At 41.0% G+C, this 12076-nt stretch overlaps 2 protein-coding genes across 5 annotated transcripts in view; one reads left to right on the top strand and one right to left on the bottom strand.

Moving 5' to 3' along the window:
* The window catches only part of HS2ST1 (heparan sulfate 2-O-sulfotransferase 1), a 201763-nt gene extending 195699 nt beyond the window's left edge, over positions 1-6064 (bottom strand). For 2 of the 3 annotated variants that reach the window (XM_009212233.3, XM_003892150.5), the window contains exon 1: positions 5534-6064. In XM_009212233.3, the coding sequence (XP_009210497.1) occupies positions 5534-5657 (124 nt within the window). In that variant the 5' untranslated portion in view covers positions 5658-6064. The remainder of the gene's footprint in view (positions 1-5533) is intronic. The other variant, XM_009212248.4, reaches the window with a different exon arrangement.
* Positions 6065-6121: 57 nt separating this feature from the next.
* The window catches only part of SELENOF (selenoprotein F), a 50893-nt gene continuing 44938 nt past the window's right edge, over positions 6122-12076 (top strand). Inside the window, exon 1 of one of the 2 annotated variants that reach the window (XR_002524419.1) lies at positions 6122-6266. Coding sequence is in view for 1 of the 2 variants with exons in the window: in XM_003892151.4 (XP_003892200.2) it covers positions 6602-6676 (75 nt within the window). In the remaining variant the exon portion in view is untranslated. Of the gene's footprint in view, positions 6267-6286; positions 6677-12076 lie in introns of those variants that run through there. The other variant, XM_003892151.4, reaches the window with a different exon arrangement.

The following is a 12076-nucleotide window of genomic DNA, read 5'->3' as shown; positions in this document are numbered from 1 at the left end:
TAGTGAACCATGATTATGAAGTTCATCTATAAGTACATCCTTCAAAAGTGGTCTTTCTGGAGAGCAGTGTTTGAACATTCATTATTATTTCAATTTCACTAAGTGTCATAAAGCTATTAGAAGGCTTTCCAGAGTGGTGGACAGACATCCCGGAATTATCTTAATTGAGATCAACTGTTTCAGGTGACCACTCCATGGCACTAGATATCTTATTCAAGACTAATAAGTGAGGCACCAATTACCAATTCTAGAATAACTGTATTCCTATTAACCCAAAGTCCTCAAAACAGTAGCTACTGTGAGGTTTTCCAAATGATTTCAGAAGTAAGGAAATCTACCATTCTCTGGAACATGTTACAGGTATCACTGCATGGTTTCAGGAACTTGTAAAAACTACCAAATTCCAAAAAGCAGTCTCAACCTTGGCCCTGGAATTAGTTGTTTAGTCTAGTAGAGTTTTAAGAACATAATGACTAACATAATTATCACCTATGGATGAGTACATAATCCATTCTCAATTATTTTCCCCATGTAAAAGATTATTCCTAATGTGCTCATAAATTCATATAGGGATATAAGAATACAGTCAACAAATTACTTACAATGCTAAAACCCTATAGAAAATAAAGTTACCAAGCACATAATTCTATCATTTATGTGAGAAAACGTTTCGCTGCACTGTTCGACCAGTCAATATTAGCAACAAGTGCACTCTTGAAATTCGGGAAGAACTACTTTTCACCAGCCACAAATTCTGACATTTTATGGTAATGAGTCACAGTTAAATAGTTTTCATTTGGATTCCCTGTCCTTTTCCATTTCTCACTAGAAAATTAAGTCTACATTTTAATACAATGAAGTATTAACTTCATTAGAAGTTGAAAAACTTTTTCACAAGTAATGCGCTTATCTCCTAAATTTAACTCACAATCTGCATGTTATGTTATTAAAACAAAAAAAGTCCACTAAATATGAAACATCTACTATATCTGTGATCCTTGCCATTAAAGGAATCACATACTCCTTTGCAAATCTGATGAAAGTTATGTATATAATTTCAGGGAATTCACCTTGAAGCCTATTTATGGGTCCCTGAGGTTTAAAGAATCTCTGATTAATGGAAAATAGCATCCAAAATTGATCCAAGAACATATGAAAACTTAGTATGTGATTAAAAGAAGGAATGTTAACATACAGTTGGAAAAAATGAATTATTTACTGAGAAAATCATGATAAATCTCTGTAAACATATAAATGGTTTAAAGAGCCAAATGTAATAAACTATAAAATACTATAATAAAATACAGAAAATGTACACAATCTTGGCTCAGGGTAAGTCTTCCTAAGCAACATATGAAAACGACTTACCTAAATTGATAGATTTAACTGTGTATATTTTAAAACTTCTATATGAGCAAAACACACCATAAAGTCAAAAAACAAATGGCAAACTTGGACAAAAACAAATGCAAGAGGCCGAGTGCAGTGGCTCACACCTGTAATCCCAGCACTTTGGAAGGCAGAGGGGGGCAGATCACTTGAGGTCAGGAGTTCAAGACCAGTCTGGCCAACATGGTGAAACCCTGTCTCTACTAAAAATACAAAAATTAGCTGGGCGTGGTGGCAAGTAACTGTAATCCCAGCTACCTGGGAGGCTGAGACAGGAGTGAGCTGAAATCGCACCACTGCACTCCAGACTGGGTGACAGAGCAAGGCTCATCTCAAAAAAGAAAAAAAAAGCAGAACTTATGACAGACAAAGGATTACTAATTCTAACATTTAAAAAAATAAGTAAACCACCCAATAGAAAAATAGACAAATGAAAATTAACAAATAAATGGGCAATAAACATATGTAAAGATGTTCAACCTAACTAGAAATCAGAAGGTAAATTAATTCAGTATATCATTTCACAGCCTCACACTGGCAAAAATTAGAAGCTGATTATCTTCTAGTGCAATGAACATGTGCTGGCAGTGTAGATTACTATATCTTCTGAAAAACAAAAAAAAAAATGTTGAAAAGTAGATTTTTAAATCTATTAAATTATGAAATATGTATATCCTTGTCCCAGCAATCTCACATACAGAATTCATCCTAGCACAAAATGACATCAACATGAGTTAAACAGATATATAAGGATGTTTCCTGTAATTGTTTATAATACTAACAAAAAAAAGTCAAAAAATTATATATGTGTATATATGTGTGTGTGTGTATATATACACACACACATACACACACACACACACGCGACAGATGGGGGACAAACTGAATGTCCGTTACTAGAATAATGGCTTAATAATTTATGATACATGCATACTTTGGAGTATTATACAGCTATTACTAATAGAATGAGTAAGTCACATCTATATGTACTGACCTGGAAAGATGTCTATGACATTCAAGGCAAAAAGAGCAAGCTTCATTGTAATATGTGCACCACAATGCCATATTTGTTTTTTAAAAAATAAAAATAAAAAAACTATATTACTGAATTTTTTTTCAGGAATTCCTGATTAGTGAATTTCCCAAGTAGTCAATGACTATACCTCAGTTTTGAATACATCTATTGCTCTATTAGAGGTCTCACCATCAAAATACTATACTCTCAAATCAAGGAATATTAAAGCCACTATCAGACAATACTATGCTTTGGAATCTTCTACAATGAAAATGATGATAACTACTTTTAAGGACAAAATGTTTAATAGGGTTTTTTTTAATGCCAAAATAAAAATGCTTTTTTAACATTGTGATTTTGCACGTATGGAAAACAGCTAGATTTTTTTTTCCTATAGTAAAAATAAGCTATCTATTTCAGTTGTTTCCTTGGGTAACATAATTATGTTTATTACATGAATATAAACAAGGGGCAGACGTTACACTAAACCAATTCCTTTGTGTCAGAAATTCAATTTTCTCTGAATGATATTCATTCTTAGCAATAAATGCAATTAAACATTGATATTACAATTTTAAAACTCTATTCAAATAGCTAAATCTTGGCGTAATGTCAATATAAAGTCTTAAGCAACCGGACATAATTAAAGGAGCAATTGATTTGGAATCAGACATAACTGGGTTGCAATCCTGGCTCTGCCACTTAAATGTGATGTGGTCTTGGGCAAGTTATATAACCTCTAAGCCTGTTTCTGCACCTGCAAAAATGGCTTTCTGTTGTTTTTTGGTTTTATTTGAGACTGAGGCTCCCTCTTTGCCCAGGCTGGAGCGCAGTGGTACGATCTAGGCTCACTGCAATCTCTGCCTCCCAGGTCCAAGCGGTTCTCATACCTTAGCCTCCTGAGTAGCTGGGATTACAGGCGCCCGCCACCACGCCTGACTAATTTTTGTATTTTTAGTAGAGATAGGGTTTCACCATGTTGGCGAGGCTGGTCTCGAACTCCTGACCTCAAATGATCCGCCGGCCTTGGCATCCCAAAGTGCTGGAATTACAGGCGTGAGCCACTGCGCCTGGCCAAAAATGGCTTTAAATGGTGTTCTTACTTTAAACACGAGTATCTAAGATGAAAAGTGCCTAGTACAGAATCTGGTTGTCAAAATATGGTTTCCTCTGCTAGGCATGGTAACACCCACCTGTAGTCCCAGGTAGACTTACCTGTAGTCCCAGGAGGATTTTGATGCATATTTACTATTTTTTATGAAATTTTCTTTCTTGTATCACAAGAAAGCACTTTATATTTTAACTGTGGCATTATACATCTTCAGAGAATTTTCTTTTAAAAATTATTCAGATTGTGTCTATGGAAGCAATTTTCAAGTATATGGGGAAAAAAATGTTAGCCAAGGAGGAAAACCAAAAACTTAAGTCATTCTAACCCACTGTAATGTGTCTAAGAAATCAACTCCAGAGAATTCCAAAGAGGAGTCTTTTCTTTTTTCTGTAGAGCTGGATCATTAATGACGCCAGAATAATGACCAATAATGATCAATGACCAGAATAATGATCAATAATGACCCTGAATGTCGCTAAATGGATACAAAAGAAAAGAAAAACCGTACTGGATAACCTTCAATATTTAAAGTGGACATTTTTTTCCATCATACAAGATACATATTAATAAAAGAACTGGTAAATAAACTGCGTATCTCTTCGAATTTTACTCTAGAGTTGAGGACTGGGAGTATTTTTAGTTTTTCTCCAACTTTAGTTGCACTTCATTCAGATTTACTTGATGGTTTTTCTTTCAAGGCTCTTTAAAATGTCAAGGCTTTTGCAAAGCCTTGTACCAAAATAGCTGCTGTACGTATATCACAATTATTTTCTGGTACATTTTTCCTAAAAATTAATCATCCATTCACAGTAACATCTATTTCTTAGTCTAAATTATACTGCTGGGGTTTTTTTGTTTTGTTTTCTTTTGTTTTGCTGGCTTCTCAAAGGTATTCAAAATGATTTTGAGGTGAAAGTATGCAAAAAACACTTCACATTACTTTTCCATATTCAAATTACATCCTCTTGAGTTGATTTTTAAGTGCCATGCACATTTTTAAATCAAAATTTATCACTGTCAATTCTTTTAACTCTCGCTCTCCATGCTGAGCTCTTCCAAATGCCAAAGTTCCCTATTAATCCGAAAGTACCTATTCTCCGTGCTTTTTTTCTGGCCTTTCACAACTTCGCACCAACTTTTTGTACTTCAGAACCCTTCACCCATGAAAGCACCTGTTAACCCTTTAAGGTATTTAACCACATGGTTAACTTTCCGCATAATCCTACTTTTCCTTTAACAAACTTCACTACATAATTCCCCTTCAGCGTTCCCTCCTCTTCGAAATTCACATCAACACTGCCGCGAAGCAACATACATAGGCATCCCTATTCTCAAGCCCCAATTCATCAGTTTAGCGCCACTAAAGACTTTAAATCTCCGGACCCTCATTTCTGTACTCCGATGAAGCTTTTCACTCGCGTTCCTGCACTACCCGGCCAGCCCCCCTCAACTGGCAATTATAAGGTCCCTTGCTGCCCCTAGCACAAGAGTGCAACTCGCTACAGTGTATTTATTTTACTCTCCATCGTCCCAGCATCTCCTTCCATTTCTGCGCACCTATCCCTTCATGAACCCCCAGAAGAATTCGTATCCAGATGCCCATAGCTCAAATTAGAATACCCCTCGTCTGACATTGCCAGGGCTTTCTGTACGACTTCCAAGAGAACACGCGATACTGAGCGCTTCTGTCTCCACCAGCAACACCCGCTCCCCATTGAGTTCGGTCTTCTCTCTCACTCTCTCTCCGTGGAATGCCTACTTCGGGGCATCCCTTTGGCTCGGGAAGCCCAACCTTGCAACCTCTGCCCCGTGACCTCGCGAGCCCAGCACGCCACTCAAGCTTAATTCAACCCATTCTTGGAGCTCGTGCCCTCGCTGCCCCTAGTTCCCGGTTCTCTTTGAAACCTCTTTCAGCCCCCGAGCCAGACCCCAGGTTAGACAAACGCCCACTTGCTCCGGCGGCAGTGCCTCCGCGGCCCCTTCCACAGCACTCAGCCCGGGGCAGTTCAGTTCCTCACCTAGCTTCGAGCGGGACTCCTCCAGTTTCTGGATCTGGTTTTCCAAGAAGAGCATCGCCACCGCGAAGGCCACCACCGCCAGCAGCTGCAACTTGGGCGGCATCATAATCCTGAGGAGCCCCATGAAACCCGCTGCTCGGGATCAAGACATACCGCGGGGGGCGGGGAGCGGGGCCCCGGAGGCGAGAGAGACGCCGGGAGGAGCCCGCCGAGCCGGGAGCGAGGCAAAGAGACCGCGACAGCGAGAGAACCACCGCAGCGACCCCCCTTCTCGCCTCTCTAGTCCCCCTCCCCCAGGCGCTAGCACCAACGCCGCCGGTGTGCGCTTCTCCTCAGCCGACTCAACGGCCGCCCCCTCCAAAAGCCCGCGCAGCAAACAGCGCGAAGCGGCTGCCGGGCTCTCGCCTCCTTCTACTGCCTCAGTCCCCGACCCCCGCGCCCGCCTGCCTGCCTGCCCGCCTTCCTCTCTTCCTTCCTTCCCTCCCTCCTTTGCTCGCGGCCGCGCGCCCCCTCCACTAGCGCTGCGGCTGCGCCGCCCTCAGCCCCGCCCCCGCCCATCCCCCTCCGCCACCACGCGCACGCATCCGCGTACGCTGCTCGGCAACCAGAAGCCCCGCCCCTCCTCCCGTTCGGGTCCAATTATTGGACCGAAGAGCCCCTGCGCTTCGCTCTTGGTTCGGTTTACGGTTGGTTTCCTCTGCCACAGAGCTCAATCAAGACGACGTTCAATTGGGTAAACTTGGAGAAGAAGGCAGGGCTAAAACTGGCTAAGGCGTGGCTTCTTGGCTGCTTGACGAAGTGTCGTGAATGAAAGAAAGGAGACCGTAGAAGCAAAGAAGTGGGGAGTTTAGGAAAGTGCCTGATTTGGGTAATCGAAAGCACCCAGTGACTGTCTTTGTATTTGATGACTTTTAAGCTCTCATATGCCGTTATTTAATACCTGTCACTTCCAAATAAGAGATGTAAGGGCAACGGCCGTTAGCGTTCTATTTTGGATCAGGCTCTGGAGTGGACGGCCCTAGCTAAGGGGTCCTTCTAGGCAGCCAGAAACCTGCGGAAAAGGTAGCGATGGCGGCTGGGCTGAGTGGGTGGCTGGTGCCGACGTTTGGGCTACGGTTGTTGTTGGCGACTGTGCTTCAAGCGGTGAGTGTAGATCACCTTCGCAGCTGCCACAGGGAGAGTAGGAGAGATTGCAGCTGAGGAAGACGCAACATTCAGTCCTGGTTGAAAAGGGCGGGGAGGACTCCTTAATGACTGCTGCGGCCGGAATGCAACGTGGCTTAATTTCTCGGTTGATCCTTGTCCTTCCCCGCCTTGGGTTTCTGGCAGCAGTTTTCTCCTGATTCAGATTGTCTTGGGTACTTAGCTTCTCTTGTACGGCTCTAGCTAAAAACAATCTGTAAATCACACCAGGTGGGAGGGGGAAATAATAAAGCTTGGCAAGAAGTGAAGGTTGTTTTTAAACGGGCAGAAATGCAAGAGCTCATGACGAGACTTCCAAATCTTAGAGGCAAGTCTTCAAGTCTTTGGTCCAGGAGAACAGTTTCTGTTTACCTTTCTCTCGCGCGCGCGCTCTCATTTTCACCACTTCTGTTAGCCTCTTAACCTCCGTTCTCCTCTGCTATTCACTTATGGCTGGCTGCGCTTGAGTGCGATTTGTGCTTTTAAACAGTGTTGTTGGAGTAAAAGGAGCTATCTATACCAAAGTATAATTTATTTTTGAAGTTAATTTTTTAATGATGTTCGTTGTCTTTAAGGCATTGTTTTTTATTTCATTTTTCTCTATTGGCAGAATAGAGAAAGGCAGAATACCTTTGAATGGGAAAGGTGTACTTTTAACTTATTTTTTCTCATATCCATGTTTTGCTGTGTGAATAATAAAATTTTAGGCATAGTGCTGAAAGCTTTTACGTTTTTTATCCTAGCTTAATTCTTCAGGCAGTCTCTAATAAGGAGAGCTGGTTTAATTTACTTATCCAAGGTTGAGGGTGTGAGGGACTACCCCGGAGTCCTCCGTGAACACCTCTGCTTTCCTTTCTCAAAGAGCTTGAAAGCATCCTGCCTGTTTGCTTTGGCTACTTTATCCAAAAGGTAGATTCTTAACTTCTCTAATTAACATTCCATTGCTCTTGTTATTCAGGCATTTGGTGCTAGGAATTATTGGATCACCTACCTCTCCCTAAACTTTCTACTGTTTAAGAGTTTTTGCGTATCTTTAGGTCATTTGAGAATAACATTTCAGGTTGTCTTTTTTTGATCTCCCTCTGTCTTTGTCAATTGTCTTATAGCTGTGTAACCACACTGTAAACCTGGTAGCTTAAAACAGCCACGATTTCTCATAGTTCTGGGTCAGTGGAGTAGAACTACTCCACCTATGTTGGTTTTCCCCTGGCCTCATTGATGCTTTTTATTGACCTAGTAGGTCAACTAAACTGAAAGGTCCCAGGGTTACCACTTTTCATAGTTGGTGCTGTCAGCTCCAGGACTTGGTTCTCTTCCATGTGACCTCTCATCCTCCAGTCGGCCAGACCAACTTCTTTTCATGTCACTCTCAGGGCAGCACTCCAAAAGGGTAAAAGCTACAATGCCTCCTAAGGCCTTGCCTTGGAAATCGCATATATTCCATCACATATTTGTCAAAGCAAGTCACAAGACTAGTTCACATTTCAGGGATGGGGAAATAGATTCCATCTCTACATGGAAGGAATGACAGAGTCACTTTGCAAAGTGTGCATACCAGGAGAGGAGGAATTTATGGAATTAACTAATTCCATGTGTAATAATGATAAGAGTTAATTAAACAGTGTACCACAGTGACTGTTCACAGAATCCAAGCCAGAAATTTGGGTGTCATATTTGACTCCTTTCCTTACATATCTCATATCCAGGGAATTACTGAAACTTACTGATTTTAATTCCTAAATATCTCAAATCCATCCAGTTGTTAATCATTCAGGCCATAAATATCTCTCTCCTCAAAAATAACAGCCTCTTGATTCACCCTTTGAATTATCCCTGGCTGTATTCAGAATCTAAATGATTGGCTTTGCCTTTGTCGGCTTCCCAATTGCCCAAGCCAAAAATTAGTCATTTTTGGCCAGGTGCAGTTGGTCATACCTGTATTCCTAGCACTTTGGGATGCTGAGGTGGGCAAATCACCTGAGGTCAGGAGTTCAAGACTAGTCTGACCAACACAGTGAAACCCCATCTCTAGTAAAAATATAAAAGTAGCTGGGCGTGGTGGCACATGCCTACTCAGGAGGCTGAGGCAGGAGAATCACTTGAACCCAGGAGGCAGAGGTTATAGTGAGCCGAGATCGCACTATTGCACTCCAGTCTGGGTAACAGAGCGGGACTCCATCTCAAAAAAAAAAGTCATTTTAAATCCTCTTTCCTTTCACTCTCTGAATTCAATTAGTCATTGAAGCCTTAAAAATCTCTAAGCCAGTCCACTTAATAATTCTGTTTCCACAGTTAATACTTACGTTCAGGCCACTATCTTTGCCTAGAATTACAACAGCTTCCTTAACTGGTCTCCCATCTCATCATTTCATTTCCAATCTCTACAGTGCGTCAAGTAATCTGCCTAAAACTTAAATCTGTCATGATTAAAACTCTTCAGTGGCTGCTTATTGCTTTTAAGGTGAAGTCTGTCTTCCTCAAAGTTTCTTAAGGAGGCACTTGTTTGTCTGTCCAGGCTTATTCCCCAACATTTACGTCTATTAGGAGAGCAGAAAGGTACAAGTGGAGAATTGGCATCACTTGTTTAGCTTATTTCACATACTGTATTCTCCCTCACCAGATCTTTGAACATGGTGTTTTCATTACCTAGAAGCCGCTTCCCAGCTTCTCATTCTCTGCTCCCTTTCTCCTACCCTACAACAAAAAAATATGGCTATCTCCTACTTACTCTCTTTCTGTTCTTAGCAGAGAAATCACTTCCTCCAACAAAGCTTTGCTATACCCCAGGTTTGGATTAAGAGTCTTTCTATGTGCTCCAATGGTGATCAGTATTTATTTTCTGAGATACTTTCCATAGTTTTCTTTAATAATTTCTTGTTCTTTGGCATTCTCCTACCCACCCCCAAAGGGAAGTACCCTGTCTTTCCTGTTGACTGTTTTATCTCTAGTGATATATATACAGAGTAATACAATACTTGATGTATAAGTGAAATGTTTGATTAATTAGAGAACCCACAAGCAAAGGTCTGAAAACCTGGAAGTATGAAATCTGTTTGGAAACTATTATCAGCTTCAGTAAGCTTCATAGAGCTCTATTATCAGTGATCCCAACTGGAGGTGTGTAGATGAAAATTGTTGGAAGGAGGAGAGGTTAAAAAATGCACATGCTTGGACTTTGCCTTAGATATGATTCAAAAATTTGTGGTAGCTGTGCAACTCTAGCTAGTAAGTAAATGTTAGACTGAAACCTTTTTTTTTTTTTTTTTTTGAGACGGAGTCTCATTCTGTTTCTAGGCTGGAGTGCAATGGCGCCATCTCGGCTCACTGCAACCTCCACCTCCCAGGTTCAAGTGAATCTCCTGCCTTAGCCTCCCAAGTAGCTGGGATTACAGGTGCATGTCACCACGCCCAGCTAATTTTTGTATTTTTAGTAGGGACGGGGTTTCACCATGTTGACCAGGATGGTCTTGATCTCTTGGCCTCATGATCCACCCGCCTCAGCCTCCCAAAGTGCTGGGATTACAGGCATGAGCCACCGCGCCCGGCCAGACTGAAACCTTTTGAGGCAGGAATCAACTTACCCATTTTTTTGTGAATGTGACCCCCACAGGATGGAACATCCTAACTTACAACACAGTAAGCCATCAAATAAAACTATTGGGTTATCAGCCACAGCCACACCATTCCACCAAATATTCCCAAAGACAGCCATCATATGCAGCCTTTCTCTCTCAAACTCTGCCTATTGAATTCATACTCATGATGTATAATTTAGTGGAAAGTACACTACTTTTAATGAAATGTATTTTTTAGTTTTATCTTCTAATAACTAAGGCAAATTATTTACTCTTGGCCTTTGTTTCTTTATCTCTTTCTCCTTGAACTAAGATGTTTCAATAGAATGCAAAAATTAACTCACATTCCACTTCCAGACTTGCAAAGTTACATGTAATTTCTCCCTTGCATGTTGTATCACCATACTTTGTTTTTGTTTTTGTTTTTGTTTTTTTTGAGACTGAGTCTCACATTGTCGCCTGGGATGAAGTGCATTGGTGCAATCTCTGCCTCCCAGGTTCAAGCGACTCTCCTGCCTCGGCCTCCCGAGTAGCTAGGATTATAGGCACACACCCCCATGCCTGGCTACTTTTTTGTATATTTAGTGGAGACGGGATTTCACCATGTTGGCCAGGCTGGTCTCGAACTCCTGACCTCATGATCGCCTGCCTCAGCCTCCCAAAGTGCTGGGATTACTGGCTTGAGCCACTACCCCTGGCCTTGTATCATCATACTTTATACTGTATTATGCAAATCCACACGGTCTTAGCCAAATCATAGCTCTGTGTGTGTGTCTCAGTATCCCTCCACTCCTCCTGTCCCCGTGCCAATTAGAATGTAGCCAAAGGGAATACAGGAACCATTTTTATTTTATATTCCCTTCATTGTGTCTCGTATGTATTTGTTCATTTAAATCCCTCTGAAGTGTAAATGGCCCCAGTTTGTCTGTGTTGTTGCTCAGTGCCATCAAAGTCAACAGGATATTTGCAATTTGTGTAGAGCAGTGAGGAAGCCCAACCATCTCAAAAATACAAAAATGACTCAGAAAAGAGAGAGTGCTGGACAATTCACCCTTATTGAACTGTTACAACTTCCCTAAGGTTTATTCATGTCTCTTCTGTAGTAACTAGTGCTTTTAAGAAAGCAAGAAAAACCTTGAAAATGAAAAGGGGTATAGATAATTGTTGAAAAAACACTAAGAAGTTGGAAACTGCATGTCACAGTTGGCCCAAGGGGAAAAAAAGATCAGGTGGCATAAGAAGTTGGCAGTAGTGAAATCTTTGGAAGCTCCCACAGGAATTAAAAGGGGATGAGGGAACAATTTCTTGACACTTTGAGATTGAGATGCTGCTATGGATAAAACTGTCATTGGGACTGCACTCATATTTTGTTAATTGATACCTCTGAGTTTCTTATACTAGACAAGTTGACTTTTTACCATTATCTACTCCTCTGAATAGCTTTAATTTCAAGTTAATAACTGCATATTTGTCAATATTTCAATGAGATAACAACTGGATATAAAATGATTTAATCTGAAAATACATAGAGTATGCTTAAATAAGCAATAGAAAAGTGATACTTTAGTACAGTCTAAGGGAGTTGTTTACTAGCATTCCCCAGAACTAAGTGATGATATTCAATCCTTCATTCAGATCATATGTAATATTTTCTCATTCAAAAAGGCACTACACTAACAAGTGATATAGAATGATAATTGTGTATCATTCTTTCTGAGATACCCCCCACTCTGTTTGTTCTCAGGTTAATATCTCGCTGGGTCTTTTAGATCACACATTTATAATT

This window comes from Papio anubis, chromosome 1 (genome assembly GCF_008728515.1).
Source record: "Papio anubis isolate 15944 chromosome 1, Panubis1.0, whole genome shotgun sequence".
In the NCBI taxonomy this organism is placed as follows: domain Eukaryota; kingdom Metazoa; phylum Chordata; class Mammalia; order Primates; family Cercopithecidae; genus Papio; species Papio anubis.
Note: the sequence above shows the minus strand (reverse complement) of the source record. Positions and strands in the feature narration are given on the sequence as shown.